This window comes from Acipenser ruthenus, chromosome 17 (assembly GCF_902713425.1).
Source record: "Acipenser ruthenus chromosome 17, fAciRut3.2 maternal haplotype, whole genome shotgun sequence".
NCBI lineage: Eukaryota > Metazoa > Chordata > Actinopteri > Acipenseriformes > Acipenseridae > Acipenser > Acipenser ruthenus.
This window is the reverse complement of record NC_081205.1, coordinates 33,633,078-33,658,780: the sequence shown is the minus strand read 5'-3', so window position 1 is coordinate 33,658,780 and position 25,703 is coordinate 33,633,078. Positions and strand designations below refer to the sequence as shown.

At 43.4% G+C, this 25,703-nt stretch overlaps 1 protein-coding gene across 4 annotated transcripts in view; it reads right to left on the bottom strand.

The window, feature by feature from the left end:
• Positions 1-972: 972 nt before the first annotated feature.
• Positions 973-25,703, bottom strand: part of LOC117423348 (chloride channel protein 2-like) — a 112,795-nt gene continuing 88,064 nt past the window's right edge. For 2 of the 4 annotated variants that reach the window (XM_058990452.1, XM_034038966.3), the window contains exons 16-24: positions 22,704-22,837; positions 21,850-22,046; positions 20,007-20,112; positions 19,270-19,340; positions 18,621-18,683; positions 10,327-10,365; positions 7,853-7,957; positions 6,264-6,350; positions 973-4,449 (exon numbers count right to left, since the gene is read on the bottom strand). In XM_058990452.1, coding sequence (XP_058846435.1) covers positions 4,252-4,449; positions 6,264-6,350; positions 7,853-7,957; positions 10,327-10,365; positions 18,621-18,683; positions 19,270-19,340; positions 20,007-20,112; positions 21,850-22,046; positions 22,704-22,837 — 1,000 coding nt within the window. In that variant the 3' untranslated portion in view covers positions 973-4,251. The remainder of the gene's footprint in view (positions 4,450-6,263; positions 6,351-7,852; positions 7,958-10,326; positions 10,366-18,620; positions 18,684-19,269; positions 19,341-20,006; positions 20,113-21,849; positions 22,047-22,703; positions 22,838-25,703) is intronic. The other 2 variants (XM_058990450.1, XM_058990453.1) reach the window with 2 other exon arrangements.

The following is a 25,703-nucleotide window of genomic DNA, read 5'->3' as shown; positions in this document are numbered from 1 at the left end:
GCAGTGGTGGGATTTGAACCGGGGACCTCCTGGTTACAAGGCTGTTTCTTTATCCACTGGCAAAGTTTGAATTTCTAACTCCAGGGGGTCCACAGTGCAGCTCATTATGAGGCAGCTTGAGCCTGAAACGGGGCTGTGCTGCATCACTGTAGCCTCTGGATTATTCCTTCAAGTATTGAAGCTCTCTAAAGGAGGACATCCCTCCACACTGCAGCTATCTGAGGAGTTGAAAACAAAAGAGAAGGGCTCTAGTCAGCGTTGACCTGAACTTTCTCTCTATTTGTACAATAAATGATAAAGCACAATACAATGGAGACTGGACCACAACTTTAAATGCATAGAAAAGATTCTGTATGTTCATTGACATGCAATCTCGATCACAACCCCAGACTGGGAGTTGCAGTGCACACTGGAGACCGTTACCAGTTACCCAGCAGTGAATGGGGCAGCACTTCCATCAAACCTAGCAGAGCATTGTGTCTGAATGTGTGGGCTTCACTGGAGTCGGAGTGCAAATACATCCTGGAAAGCAAAGCTAAGGCAGGACTGGCGAGCATACAGGACTTGTGGTATGGGGAGGGGAGGAAGACTTTTAGAAAAAGGATGATCTTCAGAATGTTTTACTCCTCAGCAGAACTAAACAAAGATGGTGTATAATGTAGCTTACATGGCATTTCATGGTAAAGTGTAAAATGACCACAGCAAAGCATTACCAGGGTACCCGAACCTACATTATAATACCTATAGAAATATATACACATAGCAAAAAGTCATATTTGATGATCACAGTATATTGCATTATTTGCATTTATATAGAGAAATATATAGTGCAATGTATTGGTCAATATATAGATAAATGCAGCGGTGTATTTTGTGATATTTGGTAGAATGGTACATATGGAAAGTACTGTGCATGCCTCTTTTAGTTTATGTGCTTGTGCAATACTGTAATAAACAATAATGGACAAAAACTTTCAATGTGTTAAAATGTTTATTATTTCTCTCCGATATACAAAACATTTCTTCTTTGTTCTGAAAAATATCACTGTAAATGTGTTAATCTGCATTTCTCAAGATGTTTTCATATATATACAGATATTGGCATTGGTTAAGCATCAAAAACATGACAGCAAGATCGGACTAATACATTCAATGATTAAGGTGCAAGGCAGCACAGCCATGAAGCACGAACAGAGTGTTACCTCTAGTGTTACTAGACAATCATTTCAACTTTTTTCTTTTTATTTCTACAAAAATAAGGTTATTTTGCATTCGTGTCAAGTAGTAGAGTAAATCTTGTTACAAAATGAAATGAGGAGGAGTTATTGCACACATCTATTATTTCAAAGGATTTCAAAGAAGAACAATCCTCAGCACTATCTGAGCTGTAATCATTAAAAACCTGCTCCTGCAGTTTCTACCCCTGTGATCAGTTCCAGTTAAACAGCAAGATAACAAAGAGGACAAAAAGGAAATGACATTCTGTACCAGAGGATGTGTGCAACAATCCAAACTGCTTGCACTTGCATATCAGAGCCTGGTGATCGCTGTTCACAACGTAGCATTCACATGAACTACATTGCTTTACAGTTTCCTGGTGGGGATTTTTAAAGGGAGACAGAAGTTTTGGATCCTTGCAGACAAATTTCTGAATTAATTTTATTCATTTTGCTTTTCTTAAAACAGTAAAATACACACACACACACACACACACACATATATATATTGTCCTGATGTTAAACATTGCAGTATAAATGTAATTCACATTAATTACAGTGATAATGTTTAATATATAAAAAATTGTAAACCTTCCTTTAGTGTTCTTTTGCTGCACTTCACAGTACAGCGTTGTCGAAAACAACAGGTTAAAGAATAGGCAGTTAATAGCGAACGATTATAAATAATGAATAATTAATAAAAACAATCAAGCAAACAAACTAACTAACAACAATGATAATCATAATAAAGATGTAATGTTCTCCCCCCCCACCCCCAAAAACATGGTGGATTTGAACAGCAAAACAGTCTACAGAAAACAGCCCGAACAGCATGCATTCTCAGTAACTAGGATTCTAGAGGGCCCGCTGTCATGCATGGGTGGGGGTGTGAGAGGGCAAGCTGGGTCTCTGGTGCCAGGCCACCATCTTTAATAACGTGGTGCCTGAGCCCCGACTGAAACAACTTTGATTTCCTCACGCCAGTTTAATAAGGGACATTCCCAGACGCTTCCAGCACAGGGGTGCTGGTTCTGTAACATGGATGCTGACGTGGTGGTCGCTTACAGCACCGAAGTAGTCAGGACTAATCCGAGGGTTTCTGGAATGAAATGGAGGAAGACTGGAGTGTAGCACAGCAAAATGAAAAAGTGGGAGCCCGCTACTTAGGAACACAGGCCTTGTGCACTGGCACGCCCTATATGCCAGTCACACAGCAGGGCTAGTCTGCTCAAAGAACATAAAGTGACATTACAAAAATGAATTTCACATAGCAGTCAGTACTTTAGGACACATGCATTCACGCACCCATGGCAATCGGATAGGAACCTTAAGCTTAGGATTCAGTTCAGTGTTTGTGGTAGGGTATGGTTTGTGTGTAGATGCCCATTCAGTGGTCCTCCACCTGTCAGATTGATTGCTCTGTAAACGTCTATTTTCAATAGCAGCAGCGTCAGTGTGTGAAGAGGCCTGTAGACCGTAAAGCAGAATATATTCAGAATCTCTTCTCCTTGTTCTGCACTGTTATGGCTGCTTCACACAGACCCTCTGACTAATGGAAGACTATATATGAGAATGTATGACAGGTATGCTCATTCAATTCCCTGCATGTCCTGTGTTTGCAAGTAAAGACTAGCATGCATACAAATGTAAACAAAAAATGGATTGCACATAAAAAGCAAAGGGCTGTGAAAAGGTCTCGAGTATTTAAAGTATCTATCGGAGGAGCCTCGAACTCCTGAACAGAGCTTGTCTGTTTCTGCCCTGCTGTACCAGTGTGTGTTTAGTTACTGGATAATGTACATTTCAAGCAGCCTATATTAAATAGCAGACACATCAGTATCCCTGTTTCTGTCACATACAGGGTTGTGCAGTTCAGCAAGCTGCTCTGTCAGTTGAATTCACAGCGTATAGCACCAAGGCACCGTGGAAAGCACATACCAGCAGTTACCTGCAGTTATCTGCTTCCCCTGGTGATGCTCAGCAATGCTCACTGTCCTGCGGTCTGTGAATGCTGTCAGTACTGCAGCTTGCTAACCCAGCCTGCTTGCAACCCCCCTGGAGGAGAGGCATGGTAAGTGCATAGCCAGGATTCCTGAATATTTATCAAACAAACAGACATATACCGTTATCAGGACCACAATGGTGCATTTCTCTTCATTTGATTATGCACAATCTTCCCAGAGAGATGCAATAATCAAGTATGTGATACACAGACACATATACAGTATATACATATTCACACACACACACACACACTACTGGCCACTAGTTTAGAGATTGCTTCCAGTAATTTACATCCATAAACCTAACCAATAGTTCTGAGTTTTAAATAATAATGCAGAAATAAAAATGATAATAATTTATGATTAAAGATTAATTGATTTATCACATCACTTACATGTTTTTGTTAAAACAGATTGATTGAATCTGTCAGAGCTAAATAAAATATAATAAAGTCATCTCTTTCATTAAACACTTTTAAATTCATTTCACAATTGTATATCATTTAGGACTTAATCGATTAAAAGATTTCTCATTTCTTGACCCATAGTGTGTGGGTGTACTGTACAGACATACAGGTACATACAGAATGGCAATAAGACTCCCGTTGCATAGAACTTGTCCCTATTTAAGATTATGATATGCTCTGTACCCGAAGCTACCCATTTGAATAAAGTGCAGGGGTTATTTCCTTACACTCAATTACACATACGCCTGCTGAAATCTCTTTACATTACCAAGCTCTACGTAGTGGGAGTCCGTGCAGCTCGTTCAACCTGGACTACAACCTTCACATATATGCCTCATTGACAGGGGTAGCCCAGACAAACAAGCTTGCAAGACGTTCAACATGTACAATATAAAGTCCCATTTTCTGCTGCTATCCGCACACACAGTCATCATCCCTCTAGGGTTCCTACGTGTACAGGCTGGGGGACCCCTGCAGTGCAGTAAAGTGGATTCAGTGGAGTAGGTTCTGGGGTCCCAGGCGGCAGAGTGTCTGCCTGGGCCACGGCGCTCGCACGCTCTCCTGTCACTGGGATTTGTCGTCGGTCTCCGAAGGACTGGACTCGCGTGGCAGAGATATCCTCTTGTGCCGGTCCCACAGCTTGTGGATCTCCGTGGTCTCCGTCTCGCTGCTGCTGGTGGTGCCGCTGTCCCGGAAACTGGCCAGCGGGGGGCGCACTTTCACACCTTTCACCGTCACCGAGCCTTCAATCGCCTTCCTCAGCTGGACAGGAAAAAAAAGCAATGCAATTTCAACACACTGACCTCCAGTGTCGGAGGTGTAAATTACACACAGTTATAGAATTGCTAAAACCTTGTTATTCTGTAAAGGGATGCATTATGTAATGCCACTACAGTGCTGCTAGATCCAAAACTGTGGACAGACCCGGTCGAGTACAGGGTAGATTGTAATGAGGTGTGGGATTCGTACCCTCTGGGTTTATAAAGCAGCTACTTTGCCACTCTGCTAAGGCGGATGTCTTTTCATAGGATTGTATACATCCTAGCCTTTAAAGCTGCCTTGGACGATGTCATTAGTGTCATGATTTTATATGTCAGGAGTCAGCCTGTGTGCTATTTTATATGTCAGGAGTCAGCCTGTGTGCTATTTTATATGTCAGGAGTCAGCCTGTGTGCTATTTTATATGTCAGGAGTCAGCCTGTGTGCTATTTTATATGTCAGGAGTCAGCCTGTGTGCTATTTTATATGTCAGGAGTCAGCCTGTGTGCTATTTTATATGTCAGGAGTCAGCCTGTGTGCTATTTTATATGTCAGGAGTCAGCCTGTGTGCTATTTGATCTATTTTAGATTATTCCCCTAGATTGTGTTTTCAGGACTGTGTTGTGGCTCCTGTTCTTGTAGGATCTTAGCCATTGTTTTTCAGTTGTTCATAGTTTATGGAATGGTCCTGTAATGGATGAGCTGCACACTCACTGATCTGTAACTTGTGTTCAGAACACGCTGGTGCGACACTGATGGATTTAAACAGGTTTCAAATAAACACACAACTATGCAGACATGATTGGGTGAGCGAAGCATTGTCTGAACAGCTCGAAGCTCCATGTCAAATTACCAGCTGCAATTTCCCATTGTTTAAAAAAACTGCCAAACAACTCACAACAAAGGGAATTAATCAGATGGTCCTGTCATTAAAATTCATTACCTGTCCTCAGTGCCTGTTCTAGCTACATAATGAGACAGCTTTGGAATAAAAAAAGAACACCATTGTGAAGCAAATACAGGCTTGTTACTGAAATGACATTGCATAACTGTGCAACGCTGGCTGCTGCTCGCATTCCAACAAAAGGGAAATGTCAGAGTGCTTCATGTTTTTGCATAGCAACAGTTGTCATGTCAGAGACGGCCAACACAGAACAGAAACTTCTTTTTATGATAAATATTTAAAGCATTACTGCTTGTGTAAGCTCTCTTTTAACCCCCTTTCACAAACTGAAACCAGGATGCTACACAGAGGATTAAAGCCTGCTTTTTACACTGGGATCCCCTTGGGGAGTGATTTGTTTTCATGTGTATTAATTGTCGGAGATGTATGATCACGAGCCAGGACAACAGATCACCATGGCAAACAGCATACCGACTGTGGGGAGTCATTACCGTGTTTCAAAAAAAAAATTGTTCGGTTGGCTAACTGTACTGCAGGGAGCCGTGGGACTGCCGGAGCTGCAGGCCCCTCTACAGCCCACCCTGCCTAACAATGTCAAATCCCAATGAATAACAAACCAGTGCATTATGAAAACCAGTGGACTGCAAAAAGAATGCTTTACAAATGCATTATAAACAAGGTTCATATTTGGTGCACAGATTACATCTGATTTACTTGCTCAAAAATAATAAATCAAGGTTCTCAACAAGACAGGATGAGCCCTCTTCGGAACACGATATTACTGGGCAATGGAAACATTGTTGCAACCCTAACCCTAACCCCAACCCCAAACCCTCATGCTGGCACAGATTCTAGAAGACAAAGACAGTGTTGCCATGGGAACTGGGTGATTGAAGGGCGTGTTGAGACTTACCTCCTTGAGCGACACCACCCCGATCAGTCTGCCGATGCTGGTGACATAGGCGTGGTCCAAGCCCAGCAGAGAGAAGATAGTGTGGGTCTACAGAGGAGGGGAAGCTGCTTAGTAAAGACATCTCAATTCTGCCATCACATTTCAAATGGTACATAACATATGAATAGCTTATTGTAAACTGCAGTCAAACACTTTTAATATGACGTGAAAGGGACTGAGCTAGAAGATGGATGATAGATAGGGTTGACTCAGGAGCTCACTAATAACATGACAAGCACAACTCTGTGTTGCTTGCTTTGCTGTAAAAAAAAAATATATATATATATTATATATATATATATATATATATATATATATATATATACACACACACACACACACACACACACACACACTGCTGTGCAAAAGTCTTAGGAATGTTGCATTTTTCTACTCTGATGCATTATGAGCATCAACAATTTACTCAAAGCCTCCACTAGTGTTTTCTACATTATAACAACCTTCACTTGCATAAAGAAGGAAAAACATTGAGTGAAATAGCTCGCATCATTCAAGGTGTGGTATCCAACGCATAATCAAACAAGTACAGAGAAACATCATCTGTGATTGACAAACCCAGGACTGGAAGACCCAAAAAGCTGTCTAACAAGGATGAGCAATACTTGAAGATAATATCCTTAAGGAATAGAAAGAATACAAGTGTTGAATTGACAACAGAACTGGCAGAAGGCACAGGTGTTGTTGTCCATCCATCAACAGTCCAAAGCACCTTTGACCATTGTTCCATAGTCCAATGTCTGTGTTCTTGTGGGTATTTTAGTCTTGTTCCCCTTTCTTAACAGAGGTATTCTTACTGCAACACGTCCTTTAAGTCCTGATTTCAAGAGTGACCTTCGTACTGTACAATAGTGTCCTTTAATTAGAAAAGATTTTCAATATGCAGTCTACTAGGAAAACCATAAACATACACATTTTTCTGTAAGCTATGGTGCTACTGTGCTATAGTATATCAGAAGATTTCAATATTACACTGCAACTTGCATACAGGTACACCTAATCTAGGTGGAAATCAGCTGTATCATTTGAAAATGTGCGTGACATTAACAAGACAAGTGATACAATGCAGAGCTTGAGTCCCATTGTATTCCGGAGGGCACATCACAAAGCGGTTTCCATGGAGCGCGGAGGGTGCTATTAATCAAGGGGGGCGTCACTGTCACAGATATACTAATAAATGACGGCCATATATTATTCATTATTTCACAGGGGTAACAGCTTACTGATGCAATTCATAATCGATTTGTGGCCAGTATTTTACCAGCGAAAACTTTTCATCGTTTCTCTAGCAACTGCTGAAGCAATTTGTTGTAGAGGACTCAACAGCTGCCTCATCCACAGTTTTGTGTGACTCTGAGCAAGTCACTTAACCTACTTGTGCTCCGTCTTTCAGATGAGACGTAATTGTAAGTGACTCTGCAGCTGATGTATAGTTCACACACCCCAGTCTCTGTAAGTCGCCTTGGATAAAGGTGTCTGCTAAATAAACAAATAATAGACTTCTCTAGAGGACCCTGGAAGGGGGGAGCTACCTTGTGAAGGGATGTCCTCTCCACCAGCTGGAACGGCGCCGGGTCGATCTTGCAGTTGTTGAAGTTGACCTGCTCTTCCAGCTGTCTCTCCTCCCACTCGATGACCTGCAAACATGAAGAGAGAGAATGGAGGACCAGTGCAGTGTGGGACACGAGTGTGACTCCTGAGACAGCTGGGCTTGTGAGATAATGGACTGCTGGGAAGGTGGAGAGGGCAAAGTTACTCCAGTTACACAATGCAGAGACAGACAACTAGAAACATGAATCTGAATGAAAACAGGCAATGCCAGCGCGCCCTCTCGCAGGCAAAAATGTCTTCTCCTCGATTACTCCAAGACATCTTCTGTGGCTTCTTACACAGAGGTTATGAAACAATGTATAGAACTGCCAGTATAATATAGATTTAACTGAATCTATCATCTTCCCTCTTCTCACACACAACAACTGCTGAGCAGTGTTGTCCTGTGGCATGTTAGAGGAAATAATGGAACTCCCCAGTAAGGTCAAGGGCATTATTTGAATGAGGGTGTTCCATTATTACAGGGGAACCTACCACAGCAATGCCATTATCACTATTAGATTACAGCTTTTTCAAGTTATTTGTTAATTTCCCACTGTGTCTGATATAACCATTGTAGTCACTGAATGGTTTGATTTTGGAGAGCAGTGCTTGAGCGTCCCTGTGAAGGATTTCATCAGAAAGCAATGGCTTTAGAACAGGTGTCGTTTATTAGTGTCATCTCTCAGTCATGCTTTAGTTGCCATTCTGTTATTGATTAATAACAGAGCAGCTGATCTCAATAGAAAACAATGGGAGAGGAGTGTCCGGCTGCTGTATAATAACGAACAGAAGGCAGGAAAAACACAAGAGAAACAGCAGGTCTCTAAAACTGAGTGCAGTCTCTGCTGCTTGCACAGGTCTGGCAGTGTAAAGTGAAGTTACTAAGAAGGTGCTTCTTGTCTCTGGATCACGAAAAGCCTTTGACCAAAAAGTCAGGCAAATATTAATAAAAATAGCTGCTCAGGGAGGTCTTGAAGATCATGAACAGAAAACTAAATTCACTTTCACTGCAGCCTCCTCGCAATATGATTTTTTTTCCAACGGACTGAAAAGCTAATAGATGTGCATTTGTGAGCCGTCAGGTTTGATAAACCCTAAACATTTCATAAACTGTGACAAATTATTCTGCAGATATAAAATCAATACACTTCCCCGAGACCAAATTGATTATGTGCATATTTTGACCTTTTGCAGGGAAAAAAATTGCATTTCAGCAAAACAGATGTTATTTCAACTACAGAAAAAAAGTCTACCTGTCTCTGAAAATATTGTATGAACTAGCAGTCACTTACACCATCAAGCTACTCAGGGTTTGAATGTGTGAGAGAGAGTGTGAGTATGAGAGAATGAGTGTGAGAGAGAGAGAGAGTGAGTGAGTGTGACAGAGTGAGAGAATGAGTGTGAGGAGTGTGAGAGTGAGAATGAGTGAGAGTAGGAGTGTGAGAGTGAGAGAATGAGTGTGAGTAGGAGTGTGAGAGTGAGAATGAGTGAGAGTAGGAGTGTATTTCTACTTGATTTCTCGAAACAAGCATCAGTTGTGAGATAATGACAGTAAGCATTTTGACAAAATAAACTTTCAATCCAGGACTGATGCCAACAGCAACAGCAAATATTCTAGGAACTCACTCCCAAATTACACAAATCTGTAAACTGTGTGCATGCAAAGTGCAGAATCAAACTTTGAGAGGCTGCATCCAGCATCCATTCTCTTTGATGCAAACAATGTTCCCCAGGGAACCAATTTAGATTTTTATTTTTTTGTACAAAAACACTACTTGAGTTGTGAAACTGTAACTGCTATTGTAAATAAATAAATAAATAAATAAATAAATATACATTTGAAGAATAGAACCAAATGCGTGCATTACAATGCAACAAAAGTGATTTTGTTTTTAGTTTGGAAGTAAATTTGGAATTTGGAGCCCCTTTAAGCTGTCAGTCCCCCTCAGCCCTCCCCTGCAGCACAGCCACTGCCAGTGGACCTGGAGTGCTCACAGCAGGGGTAGAGTGAAGACTGGGGCTGGGGGACAGACCAGGGCATTCAGGGTCAGCTGAATCTTCCAGGAGATTGTGTGAAACTAGGTCAGGATGAGTGGTGCCCAGGAGCAGCCCCACACAACAGAGAGCAGAGCAGTGAAGTCATGAGCTTGATTATTATTATTGTCTATTTCGTAGCAGGCACCCTCATCCAGGATGCAGGCAAAGACGCTCACACTTGATGTCATGTTTTTTTTAGTACTATGCAATTGACTCAATCCTCAACTGACCCACAAAGGCGGCCCAGTATGGGCTTGCCCACATGGCCACGCAAGCGTGCCACGAATCCCCACCACGTTACATCACAGCAATAGGATGAGTGGATCTCAAGATGCTGCTGACACAGTATATGGTAGAAGGTTATAGTTTGGCTTACCTCCAATACCGTCATGTCATCTTCCACGTCAAACTCGTCCTGGGGGGAGGGGGGAGAAAAACAGCAGAGATGAAAACAACAACAGGAGCAGGGCGGCAGGCTGCCTCAATAGAAGGGTCTGCTTCCTCTGTGTGTTGCTGAATCAAAAGCAATTGGTCTGTTTGACAAAAGAATTGTAACAAATGGAACATGCAGAACAAAACTGGCACAGACACACAGACGGATCTGAAAAGAAGAATCACTGAATACAGCGGGGCAGGCCTGCATTCATAAACAGCGATCCTGGGTTCAACAATGTGCTGCATTTCTGCAACGTATTCTTTTTTTGTTATTTAGGATTTGATTTATTTTATAATTTTTTTGTTTTAAGCTTACAAAATTTCTTGGCGATGCACATTCAGCACATTGCTAAAACACGCACCCACTTAATATATGAATACTACACGATGTCCAAACTTGGCACAGGCACGATTAATAATGCTTGGAACAAGTGAGCCACAGGTTGAACTAAAACAGCTTTCTACCACCACAGCTGAAAAATGGGCTGTCCCACAGAACAGACACGATGAGAGTCAGACACCGAACCCACCCCAGACCATGGGATCCAGCGACATCAATCACATGAGAGTCAGACACTGAACCCACCCCAGACCATGGGATCCAGCGACAGCAATCACATGAGAGTCAGACACAAAACCCACCCCAGACCATGGGATCCAGCGACAGCCAATCAGAAGAGGGCTGGAGGCACTGAGCCCAAATACCTTGGGACAAATTCCTAGCAGCATCTGAAAATACAGCATGCTTAATCCCAGGTGTGCTGTCTTTGATCTCAGCACATGAAGCAGGAACACTGTGCCATGCTGATAACAGAAAAAAAGGGCATCCTCTTTTTCCTCCCCCATAGCAGAAAAGTACAAAAATAAAAATAAATAAATATACTGTGCCAAAAAAACAAAAAAGGATCAAAACCACAGAAGCAATGATTTGAGTGTTCTGTACCAGTACTTCTGGGATGATCTGCAGGGATCATATAATATATACAGAAGCACTGCATAGTTAAATGTGAACATTTCCGCCTCAGTGCTTTAGAAGTCAATAGACCACACTGCATAAGGACACAGAGCCCATAAACCATTCCCTTTGCAGCATGCCGTTACCCTGACTTTAAATCATTACCAGGACACAGCACTGAGAAGAATTTACGGCATGTCTATATTCAAACGCATCTGTCCCATTAACCTGCAATAACAACAATGAGCATGTCAATATCTTGTATGTGTCTGCGATGCACTCAAGCTTGTTCATGAACCTTGCATCAAGTAAACCAGCTATGTTCTGGCCTCTCCTAATCAGCTGCGAATGGCAGGTGTGTCTGAGTGGAGCTCATTGTACCAATGCTGTTAGATGCGGTTTTAAATATATTTATAAATGTGTTACAATGATGTGAAACATAACACATTAAGTATTATAAGAACACCTATTTAGTTTTAGATTTAAATATATTCAAAATCAATATTTGAGTGTGGACAAAACCTTGAAGTATTTGATATTTATAAATGAAATCTCAAATGTAAATCTATTTGTCTCACAGCTGGTAGCTAATAGTATACACAATGTCTTTCACATAAACACATAAACAAGACTTATTAAACATTCTCTACTTTCCTCCAAGCACCTGCTTAGAGATGTCAGGTCCTGCTTGCTGACACACTAACCCAGTGACCTCAATTAACGGTATTAAAATGCGCAGGGCCTCCCGTGCTGTAGCTAAAATAACCCTTTCTGGTTTTTAGAACCGAGATTAATTAAATGCTTGTGAGAGGTAAGCAAACGAAGGCCCAAGGGAGTTAACCCAAACATCCTGGATAGATGCATCTAAACTGCGGCAAAACTCTACCAACCTGTTAGGAATCCTGCACAGCACACAGTGTACTTATCAATGGAGTAGAGAGACCCTTCCGATAGAGATCTGAGAGGCTGAGCAGAGCACCTGGAGCGTGAAACCTCTACTCTCATTGGGTGTCACTGACGTCCGTTTACTGGCTGGGGGGGTTCTTATAATTAATTATACAATACCGTACAGCATAGAGAACTCAGCTCTGGGGATCAGAGAGACAGCATATTCAGCTGACACAAATCAATACTGGGACACAGAGTAGCTAATAGCATACACAATATCTTTGCAATATATGAGTCTCCAGTGCTTTCTTTCAATCCCTTGTAGTCTGCTGACCATGGTAACTAAGGAGGGCTGTGTGGTCCAGTGGTTAAAGAAAAGGGCTTGTAACCAGGAGGTCCCTGGTTCAAATCCCACCTCAGCCACTGATTCACTGTGTGACCCTGAGCAAGTCACTTAACCTCCTAGTGCTCCGTCTTTCGGGTTAGACGTAGTTGTAAGTGACTCTGCAGCTGATGGATAGTTCACACACCCTAGTCTCTGTAAGTCGCCTTGGATAAAGGCCTCTGCTAAATAGACAAATAATAAGTGGAAGTCCAATCCAAGCATGGTTGGAATGATTTCATTCTTGATCATAGCAGCCTGTCTGCCTCCAAACCCCCTCCCTGCCTGCTTCACTGTAATTCTGTAATTTACAAAAGCAAAGTACGCTCTGGCAATTCTGTGCATAGCTTAAATGAGCGACACGACTCCTGAAATGTGTCTGCTGTGTCGTGTGCTAACAATGAGAGATTAGAAAAGCAGCACGGCCTGCTCTCTATAGAGCTCCTGAATCAATGAGACCTGTCTGAGACTGAACCATTCTGCCAATGAGCAGATCAGTACAGCTCGCTCTCTATAGAGACCCGTCTGAGACTGAATCATTCTGCCAATGAGCAGATCAACACATCCCGCTCTCTATAGAGCTCCTGAATCAATGAGACCCGTCTGAGACTGAATCATTCTGCCAATGAGCAGATCAACACAGCCCGCTCTCTATAGAGCTCCTGAATCAATGAGACCTGTATGAGACTGAATCATTCTGCCAATGAGCAGATCAGCACAGCCTGCTCTCTATAGAGACCCGTCTGAGACTGAATCATTCTGCCAATGAGCAGATCAGCACAGCCCGCTCTCTATAGAGACCCGTCTGAGACTGAATCATTCTGCCAATGAGCAGATCAGCACAGCCCGCTCTCTATAGAGACCCGTCTGAGACTGAATCATTCTGCCAATGAGCAGATCAGCACAGCCCGCTCTCTATAGAGACCCGTCTGAGACTGAATCATTCTGCCAATGAGCAGATCAGCACAGCCTGCTCTCTATAGAGACCCGTCTGAGACTGAATCATTCTGCCAATGAGCAGATCAGTACAGCTCGCTCTCTATAGACCCATCTGAAACTGAATCATTCTGCCAATGAGCAGATCAGCACAGCCCGCTCTCTATAGAGACCCGTCTGAGACTGAATCATTCTGCCAATGAGCAGATCAGTACAGCTCGCTCTCTATAGAGACCCGTCTGAGACTGAATCATTCTGCCAATGAGCAGATCAACACAGCCCGCTCTCTATAGAGCCCCTGAATCTATGAGACCCGTCTGAGACTGAATCATTCTGCCAATGAGCAGATCAACACAGCCCGCTCTCTATAGAGCCCCTGAATCAATGAGACCCGTCTGAGACTGAATCATTCTGCCAATGAGCAGATCAGCAGAAAACCTGCTGGCTCTCAGATCCCTAGCACTGAGTCCTCTATAATAATGTGTATTATTCAGCAGGTTAAATTCAAGGTCTCTATAATGAATGATCTTTTCATATTAACTAACAAAAAGTACCTTGTCCATTACTTCACCATATTATAGAAATTCATGAGAACCTGGCAGAAGAAGTAAGAAGGCATAATAGATTTTCATAGATCCAGTAAGAATGTAATTCAATTGGGAAAATGCTTTTAGTCGAATTTCACATTAATTCAAACCTTGGCAGGTAAACAGGGTGTCTGACACCTGCTTGCACAGGGGATTTTTAGAAACAGAGAGGTCAGGCTTAGTTCAAGAATTGGAAAGCAAACTGAGACTATTACATTTAACTATATTTTTAGAGCCTGGATTTCAGTGAAAATAACTGGATCTACAACTGCAGAAGTTTTCCATGAACCTTCTAACAGACTTTATTCAATCTTATTTTGTTAAAACACATTTATATATAAAATAAAGCTAATCTACTTTTAATGTTAAGATGGAAATATATTTTAGACCCAGGTTATAATAATCAGACAGAGTTGGTGGCACATATTTAAAACACCTCTCTATCTATCTATATATTCACCAGTCAAGGACATGACATAAATGATGTAAGGTTTGTAGTATTAGAACAGCTAAAATTAGACAATGCGACATATAGAAGAATAAAAGCAAGTAAATGGATAAATAGACTGAACACGATTATGCCAGCGGGACTCAATAGAAAAGAATGAACTAATTGACTCCAATAAATAGGTAACATTTAAATAAATAAATAAACAAAATTAATTCAAAAGTTGTGCATGCTGATGCGCTGGGGAGCCCAAATCAAGGCTGATCCTCAGAGTCAGCACTGCATGATATAAATATAAGTTTATATAAAATAATGTTAATTAGAATTAATACAGATTTAAAGATAGAAGTAAAAATTATGTCACAATATATAGAACACCATTACATCATGTAAGAATAAATCATTAATTTGAATATAGTATTAAGGAACTCCATGGCACAGAGAAAAATAACATCATGTTCAAAAGTTCATCTCACATGTTTTGGAAATGAAGAGAGGGTGGGAATAAGAGATCATAACCAATTCATTTTAAAAAGGAGTTACCAATTGGAGTTACCTGGGTTTCTTAATGTTTTGTTCACTTGAAAGGAGGCAGATTAATGTCTAAATGTAATTAAAACTTGTGACGTATGAAGCGGAGAAAAAGTTCTATGAAAATCAAGGCAAGACCCCAGTCATGCATCGCTCAACTTGCTAACTACAGGTTGCGTGGTCCATGCTCTGAAGATCTCTGAAAAAGCTGGTTGCTGTTTGGTCGTATTCAGAAGCCTCTGTCTTTGAAGACAGTTCCTGTCTTTACATTATATTACACAACTACACTTCCATATATAGGAAGGTAAGAATCATTTTGAATTTCTATCTCATTTACATTGACGCATTGCTATAAGGTAAAGGAATTATATTTTAGCTTTAGAGAGTGATACTTTGTATGCTCTAGGATTTAGCGGTGGGCGGTTTTAGCATTTTGCATGCATGGCCTAAGGGAAAAAAAACATGTAATAACCATATTTGTATGGAAGTGTTATTTCTGTTAAAATTGTAAGGCACTGAATCAACCAGACTGCCTACTAGCAGGGATCCAAAGTGGTCTGGAGCCGCTCGATCCATTATTAAGCATTTCATAAATCGAAGGAGTACTAATACTGCTCTGATTGGTTAAAAATTCAAATTGATTTTCTTGATTATTTAAAAGTTGTCTGGATATATTGTAAGTCCAGTGCACAAACAATCCATTTACAAGAGTCCAAAACATCTCTGCGTCCACCTTAAACATCTCCCCTGAATTTAAGAGTGTGCTCAGAGCATATATATATATATATATATATATATATATATATATATATATATATATATATATATATATATATATATATATATATAAATAAAAAGAAGTATGTGGAATCTGACAAATCGATAAGCCCTTCGTTTAAAGTGGGTTTAAATAATTAAACACCTTCCTTCAGTAACAGTAGACCTTTAAAAGAAATACAGCATGGACCAGCATTGAGGCAGTTAATTAAAACCAGGGCCAAGATGGAAATTCCTATTCTGAAGAGAAAGCTGCCTGAGCAAGGGGGGGTGTTTTTTCATTGGGTTTGAAAGAAGGAAAACGCAGTAAAAGGCTGTGATGATTATAGGGTTTGACATAATTACCCTGCAGTTCAATCTTCCGCTGTCACTCGCAGTACTCCAGCAATCAAGAAAATGTCAAACCGGCCAACAATAGCAACTTTGAGTCCCAGGTAAACAATGGCAGAGCCGAGGCTGGCTCTTCAAAAAGGTGACATTTCAATTCAGCACTGAACTGTCCCCTTACACCATTACCTATAGGCTGAAATAATTCTGGCACATGGCATGTAAGCCACATACATTTTTAATGAACTGCAGAGCTGTAGAGCTGGCATTTCTGCAAAAGAAAGCAGGAACACACGAGAGAGAGAGAGACAGATAGAGAGAGAGAGAGAGAGAGAGAGAGAGAGAGAGAGAGAGAGAGAGAGAGAGAGAGAGAGAGAGAGAGAGAGAGAGAGAGAGGATAATTTAAAGAATACTACACTGTAAACCTCTCCTTGCTGGGTTCTAGCCTGTATGTTTTCATAGCAGCTGCTTCCACTGTAATTTCAGGGTTTGTCACTGAAGCCCACTTCAATTACAAGAAACATTTCCGCACAAGAACCTCTCCTAGATTTGTACAAGAACAGCAGCTGTGACTTTGCGATCCACGGCATGTTTTGTTTTACAGTGCAGATTGTTCTGTCTTCCCAGCCAGTAAAGAGTAGGAGTTATAAAATTCAGAAACTGCAGAAGAGCCTGAAGAATAGGAAGCCAATTAATAATTATCTCTACAACAACACGTGTGTAATTAAAGAGCTTGGTATATGACAGGTTTAAATCTTTCATTGGGATCCCTAAATAAACCTGCACATCTGATCTCCCACACATTCACAGTGCAGGACTGGCGAGGATGAAAGTGAAACAGTCTGTAAAGAACAGCGATTAAGCAGGCAGGTGACGAGGGCGCCTGTGCTCTATCAGATGAATGAGTACTTGCTGTCCAGAACGCAGTGTTCCACTGTTCCAATGCAGTTGCTGACCTGTCGTTCTGTAATGCATACAGGACAAGGCTCACACTCCTACAGATAACTCGGACAGCAGGGATTGCATTAGAGACCTGCAGCAGGCAATTGCAGGGGTATGTGTATAGTGTATGGGACCCTGGATATGTGTGAATTCCAGCAGGTTTGGCCTGACAAAAACCCATTACATCCCCCGCTCTGAATTCACTCATCTCCAGCACAGGATGACTCTCAATCAGGCTCGCCAGGATGAGTCGGTGCAGATGATTGCCTCAGGGAATGGGAGAGTGGGAGAGGCCACTGTTGGGTCCCAGGTGGTTTCGCTGCAGACATACACACCCACAACTCAACAGGAAGTACTGCAAGCAGACAGGAAGGAGGAATCGGGAAGCGTGGCTCCTACCTTAGTCCCACCACAAACCAGTCCCTGCTGGAGTGGAAAGACCCACACTAGCCAGGTTGTTAAGATTCACATTATTATTAACTTGAAATTTAAATCAGCAACAGACAATCCTACTCAAACTATTTAAATTGTTTAAGTGTCTTATATGGAAATAAGTCATAGAGAAATAGGGGCATACCTACTATCTTGTAAAGAGCTTTGTGATGGTGGTCCACTATGAAAGGCGCTATATAAAATAAATATTGATTGATTGATTGAAAGTAATTTGCACAGATTTGAGCTCCTCACCCTGCCTGCCTGGTCAGTTGCTGGTGTGTATGGCTGTAGTATTTTAATAGTTGAGTCGTTTTATCTGAACAGTTCTGTGATTGCAGATTTGATGGCAAGCTTGTTCTTTGATTGCTGCCCTACTGTGCTGACTCCCCTTTCACTGGTCAGTGTTGAAGGAGGGTATTTGGACTCCAGCAGCCCCATTGCTGTCCCGGGTGCTCACTTTGTTAAGGGTCTGTTTTGTCGAGTCTGTGTCACTTTTCAACAGGCTTTGAAAGCCAATGGAGCCGCTGGTCTGAACTCATAGATGAAAGGATGTCTATAAGACCTAATACAAATTTGAATACTAGTCATGCTGTAAATATTCATGTCAGTCAACAACTGAATCATAGCTGAACAATGGTTCTCAGGAAGAAACGCATCATTTTGATGTTAGATTGGAGTGAAATCCAAGCTGCTTTTCTGTAAGGTACTTATTTACTGTATTGTTCTCATGGGGATAGTTCTGTGTAAAAGATATTTTGGCAGCATGACTTTTCCAGTGCATGAGTGATGCGTTGAGGATTGAATCCTGTCACTACACACAGCTGAATAAGATGAGGGATTCAGGGGAGCCAGAGAGGACTGGCCTGGGCTGCGGCAGACAGGAATCAGCACAGTACAGCAGGGTTTGGACAGGTTTCACAGGGAGGCAGTATGATTCAATGATTGTTCAATGATTGCTTTGAGGATGCTTTGATTTCATGTATGGCTTTTTGTTGGGTTGGTTGGGTGGTTGGTTGGTGCCACTTACCACGATAGATATCGTCACTCGTTTGGGCTTTCTGTTGTCAGGGGCACCTGACAGCTCATTGTTCTTTAGTTAAAGACAACAGGAGGAGACAGAGCATTAAACACAGGAGCAGCACAGCACACCTACACTGCACACCTGCACAGCACACCTGCACTGCACAGCACAGCACACCTGCACAGCACACCTGCACTGCACAGCACACCTGCACTGCACAGCACACCTGCACTGCACTCACAGGCTCACAGACACCGGCTAGCATCAGGTAAAGCCTCCATCCCTCCCCATGCACACATGCTATAAAGAAGGGGCATGGGGGGCTGCAGCAGGGGAAGAGGCGCAGAGCAGGGCTCACACTGCATTGCTGTATGAGACGTTTCAGGTGCTTTACAAAGGTACAACTCCACATTTAAAAAAACAAAAAACAAACTGATTACACCTCTGAATGTTTCTTTACCACACTCTACATGTCTGTGCAAAAGCTTTTTAGATATTATTTTACAATCAGGTACTGTAAACCTGCTTAGGGGAGATTTGCCAGCAGTCTTTTTTGTTTTTTGTTGAAAGCTGACAACTGTCAGACCAAATGAAAAGCTAAAAAGGTAACGACTGACAGAAGACACACGCAGGCTGTGGGGCCAGCCAGACATACCTTGGCGGGCTCGCTCACTGGGTTGACACAGAACAGGTTTTTTAAGGCGATGGCAGTGTTGTCCTCAGGCCCTGGGAAGAGAAAGAAGAGAAAGCAGGAAAACAAATTAGCTTGTTTATTTTGCCATGTACCAGACCACTCCACGTGGTTCGTGTACTCCAGGGTTAGTGTAAGCTACACACTGCAGCACATGATGTAATGATACATAGAACTGAGCATGGCTCATTATATACATCTTCAAAGCAGCTGAGACCCTCGCTGAAATTACAGCCTTTTTTAATACATTTTTATAAAACGTCACTGAACTCTAGAATCAATTAACAATCCGCAGAGCAAACGGCAGAAAAGAAAAGGCTTAACTTCGGACAGATGGGTGTGAAGTGAGAGGCCGCCACTGCATGCTGGCTTAGCAGTTTGTCATAAAATCTATCTGGAAATTCAATTTCAGAGAGGAGAGGGCACGGGGACTAATCAGTTGAACTGCTTTCTAGCAAGGAGCCATGTTCAAATGACCTGGGTCTGCCATGACCCAGTGCAAAAAAAGCCATTATTAATACCTTCTTCCTCTAAATGTAGATTTTCACGATATTCTCACTAGGTCACACTAAGCTCAGGATACACTAAACAGAAATTGCTACAGTTGGTTTTCATAACCTTAGCACCAACTCTGTCCTATCCAGCAGGTATGTCCCCTATTCCCAGCACTGCCCAGACTGAGGGGGGTGGGGGGGGCTTACCAGTGGGGGTCTCCACTGTGGGGCAGGAGGCTCGTTTCAGTGCTGGCTTCAGGGGCTTCTGCAGTCCTGCGTTCGAGGGGCTGAATGTGGACGTATCCGTGGAGATCTGCGTAGAAACAAAAACACACAGCAAAGAAAAGACGGAAATGAGGACACTGACACAGCTCTCTGCCCAACACATGAGCGCAGCACAGAAACCAGGACCGGAGGACAGCTGGAAACTAAATGGAGACAGACTGAGGACAGAAGGTATTGAGGAGGGTATGGAATGGGGTTCCAAGCCACACTGTCAAAGCTGAATCATTGGGAACAGAATTTTTGAGAGAACTACCTCTAGAACACTGAAGAGCACTGATAGACACCTTCTTATCACATCTCAGTATCAATAAGCCATACCTGGACACTGAAGAGCACTGATAGACTCCTTCTTATCACATCTCAGTATCAATAAGCCATACCTGGACACTGAAGAGCACTGATAGACTCCTTCTTATCACATCTCAGTATCAATAAGCCATACCTGGACACTGAAGAGCACTGATAGACTCCTTCTTATCACATCTCAGTATCAATAAGCCATACCTGGACACTGAAGAGCACTGATAGACTCCTTCTTATCACATCTCAGTATCAATAAGCCATACCTGGACACTGAAGAGCACTGATAGACTCCTTCTTATCATTTTAATCCCTGATAGACAGGAAAGAGACATATAAGAAAAACGATGGCATTTAATTATTATGCAAACATTATGCTATGTTGTATTTAGTGTTCTGTCTGCGCTATGAACTCAGTCAAATAGTAATGTTTTATTATGGCTTTAAGCATTCCTTGCTTTCTGAAGTGCTCCGGGCGAGTTCCCTCTGCTCCCCTTCCTTTTCCAGCTCCCTTGAAGTTGCTGAGCTCTGCAGGGTTTTCAACATCCCTCCTCATTGTGAGATTGCAATGCAGTGCACAGCCTATCTGCAGAGTGTGCCCAGCATGGCAATCAGGGGTTACACAACAGACAGAGCAGGGTGTGTGGGAGAGAAAGAGATACAGAGAGAGGGGGAGAGAGAGAAAGAGATACAGAGAGATACAGTACACACTCCCACACACTGCACTGTGCTGAGAGGGGTCCCTCTCCAGTACACACTCCCGCACACTGCATTGTGCTGAGAGGGGTCCCTCTCCAGTACACACTCCCACACACTGTACTGTGCTGAGAGGGGTCCCTCTCCAGTACACACTCCCACACACTGTACTGTGCTGAGAAGGGTCCCTCTCCAGTACACACTCCCACACACTGTACAGTGCTGAGAGGGATCCCTCTCCAGTACACACTCCCACACACTGTACAGTGCTGAGAGGGATCCCTCTCCAGTACACACTCCCACACACTGTACTGTGCTGAGAGGGGTCCCTCTCCAGTACACACTCCCACACACTGTACTGTGCTGAGAGGGGTCCCTCTCCAGTACACACTCCCGCACACTGCATTGTGCTGAGAGGGGTCCCTCTCCAGTACACACTCCCACACACTGTACTGTGCTGAGAAGGGTCCCTCTCCAGTACTCACTCCCACACACTGTACTGTGCTAGGAAACCCCGGGTCTTAAAATATGTCAGTAATTCAGCCTCAACAACATGGCTCTGCAACCCGTTCCTTACGCTACCCTGTACCCTAATGCCTGTCTCCACTTTAACCCTCTGGTCCTGGTTTCTGTGCTGTGCTCGGCTTTCAAATCCTTTTAAGATCGAAAGGCTTCAATCAAGCCCTCCATAATGCAGTCCCCTCAATCTCCACAGCTCATCCCCTGTGTAATAATGATTCCTCAATGTTATGGGAAGGGTCGCGCTGACCTGGAAGCGCACCTCCTGGCTGGCACGCTGGCTGCCTGGCTCGTTGCCACCCTGGCCCTGGCTGTGGTTGGAGAGGCGCTTCTTGGCAGCCTGTGCCCTCTCCTGCAGGTATGCCAGGCGGTTGTGCTGCCCCAGCTGCTGGGTGAGCAGAGCCTGGAGCTGCGAGCGCTCGATGGAGCCCAGGAGGATCATCGATTCTGGGGGGAAAGCGACAGACATAAGGTAGCAAAAACAAAAACTCATCGAGGCATTATTTATTTGTAGCGAAGAGGGTTGAAAAGGGTTGATAATTCACAAATCTGGTTATCTGACAGGTGCTGACAGTAAATAGTCATGTACTGTGCTTTACTGCATAAAGGTCCCTCACTGAATGCTGCAAATTTGTTTTTTGAGGAATTCAAATTTCAAAACAAAACGTGAGTGATGTTTATCATGTTACTAGGATTGAACAGTACATTCTGGCAAAGAGGCACCAATCGCATCACAGGTTTTTCCTGGAATAGTTTGAAGCTCAATGTGGCTTGGACAGAAAGTAAATCAATTAAGATTCAAAATATAAAACAGAAAGTACTGCAGGATGGTTTTTGCTGCTTTGCAATTCAAATGGGAGTCGTGCGTCTTGCTTGCAAGCTTGCTTGTTGGTGGAGCTGAGAGCATCACTTAAACTATCTGCAGTAAGGGGTTTTTCATGCATTGATCTTTTCGCTGTTCTTTGATCTCTAAGAATGGAGAAAGTTAAATTAATCTTTCTGCTTACTAATGTATCTACCTATCTACATGGACCGTGCTCCAGAGAGAGCCCTGCCTCTGAGCAGTGATGTGGGGCCAGGGCTTGGGCAGTGCCCCCCTCTCACCTGCAGACTCCACCAGCGCCAGGGTCTTGAGGTTGCCTATCTGCAGCACGTCGTGCAGGTCCCGGTAGCAGCAGTTCAGGGTGACATAGTGCACCTCACGCACCATGATGTCCTCCACGCGGATATTGTACTTCCTGCAGGATCACAGCGAGGCAGAGGGAGAGGGAGGGAGAGGGAGAGGGAGAGGGAGGGAGGGAGGCGTTCCACATGACAGAGAGATGGTTTTCAGTTGACTACAGTATAACGTCAGGGGATCGATCAACCTGTTTGAACTCATAGGAACTGATCAATCAACTGATTGATTGAATGATTGTTTTCATAGCATTTATAAAACAGTAAAATCATGTTCTCTTTTCCATGCTGTACCTCCCGCTGACACACGCTAGTTGCTCCTGGGCATTTGAGTCTTTGTAGGAAAATCTATTTTTTTAAAGACTAAAAACGTCTTTAATAAATTACCATTAAAAAATAAAATTCACCTTTACCACAATGTGTGCATTTTTCTGAGACCAACAAAATTCTAGGTAATATTTACTCAGATTTACTGGAAATATTTTGTTAGCACCATGTACTTTAACAAAAATAAGAAAGTGAATCGAGTCCTGTAATAATATTGACCCTGCACACTGTCCCGAGTCCTGTAATAATACTGACCCTGCACACTGTCCCGAGTCCTGTAATAATACTGACCCTGCACACTGTCCCGAGTCCTGTAATAATACTGACCCTGCACACTGTCCCGAGTCCTGTAATAATACTGGCCCTGCACACTGTCCCGAGTCCTGTAATACTGACCCTGCACACTGTCCCGAGTCCTGTAATAATACTGATCCTGCACACTGTCCCGAGTCCTGTAATAATACTGACCCTGCACATTGTCCCAAGTCCTGTAATAATACTGATCCTGCACACTGTCCCGAGTCCTGTAATAATGCTGACACTGCACACTGTCCCGAGTCCTGTAATAATACTGACCCTGCACACTGTCCCGAGTCCTGTAATAATACTGACCCTGCACACTGTCCCGAGTCCTGTAATAATACTGACCCTGCACACTGTCCCGAGTCCTGTAATAATACTGACCCTGCACACTGTCCCGAGTCCTGTAATAATACTGACCCTGCACACTGTCCTGAGTTCTTTAACAATGCAATTTTTAAAAGTCTATTTGAATGCATTAAATTCAGTTTGATATTGATGAAACTCTTTTAGACTGTTAGGCTGGTTTCCTCCACAGAACAGTTTAAAACATGATCCATCAGTGAGTTCTGCTCTCACGACAGCAGCATCTCTGGGGAGTCCTTCTCTGTTCTGAATCTTTAAGATGTTAATAAATGTGGCGTGTTAAATGACTGCTATCAGTGCTTTACCGATGGGAGTTTTGTCTGTTTATTATATATTTGTAATGACTCTTTTTCATTTTATATTTAATAATGAGTGTCTGTTTCACCATTAATATTCCATCCTTCATACTCAATATTCCTCTCTTCACTTCCCAGCTCAGCTCCGAGCATCCTCCTCTTAACACTGGAGCCTACGCAGAACACCAGAGCTCCATATACATAAAATAATTACTGCCGCAGGTACAGAAATACCACCTGCTGAGGTCCTCATTGTGTTAAAGTGCCATCCTACTAAAAAATGAATCAGCTATTCACTTGCAGATGTGTGCCGTACATTTATCGCAGACTGAAAGTTAAAAATCTGCCAACTGAAAAAAACAACTCCTCCAAAATCTCTTTTTGTGTGGGTGAATGGTTTTATTGTTCTGAATATCCTATTTACTGAACCTAAAAAAACACTCAACCTATGAGACCACACTGCCTCCCAGTCCGACACTAGTAATCCTCACGCTGCCTCCTAGTGGCGCACCATCCCTCAGCTCTAACAACAAGCCCACACTGCCCTTCCAGTCCCTCAGCTCTAACGAGCCCACACTGCCCTTCCAGTCCCTCAGCTCTAACGAGCCCACACTGCCCTTCCAGTCCCTCAGCTCTAACAACAAGCAGCCCACACTGCCCTTCCAGTCCCTCAGCTCTAACGAGCCCACACTGCCCTTCCAGTCCCTCAGCTCTAACGAGCCCACACTGCCCTTCCAGTCCCTCAGCTCTAACAACAAGCAGCCCACACTGCCCTTACAGTCCCTCAGCTCTAACAACAAGCAGCCCACACTGCCCTTCCAGTCCCTCAGCTCTAACAACAAGCCCACACTGCCCTTCCAGTCCCTCAGCTCTAACAACAAGCAGCCCACACTGCCCTTACAGTCCCTCAGCTCTAACAACAAGCAGCCCACACTGCCCTTCCAGTCCCTCAGCTCTAACAACAAGCAGCCCACACTGCCCTTCCAGTCCCTCAGCTCTAACAACAAGCCCACACTGCCCTTCCAGTCCCTCAGCTCTAACGAGCCCACACTGCCCTTCCAGTCCCTCAGCTCTAACAACGAGCCCACACTGCCCTTCCAGTCCCTCAGCTCTAACAACAAGCAGCCCACACTGCCCTTCCAGTCCCTCAGCTCTAACGAGCCCACACTGCCCTTCCAGTCCCTCAGCTCTAACAAGCCCACACTGCCCTTCCAGTCCCTCAGCTCTAACGAGCCCACACTGCCCTTCCAGTCCCTCAGCTCTAACAACAAGCAGCCCACACTGCCCTTCCAGTCCCTCAGCTCTAACGAGCCCACACTGCCCTTCCAGTCCCTCAGCTCTAACCACGAGCCCACACTGCCCTTCCAGTCCCTCAGCTCTAACAACAAGCAGCCCACACTGCCCTTCCAGTCCCTCAGCTCTAACAACAAGCAGCCCACACTGCCCTTCCAGTCCCTCAGCTCTAACAACAAGCAGCCCACACTGCCCTTCCAGTCCCTCAGCTCTAATGAGCCCACACTGCCCTTCCAGTCCCTCAGCTCTAACTCAGTGACTACACTGACCAAACCCCAAAGGCCTGTGGGTTTGAAATGTGTTAGTCTGCGCTGGCATTGTCCAGCAGGGTTAGAGGGATACCAAG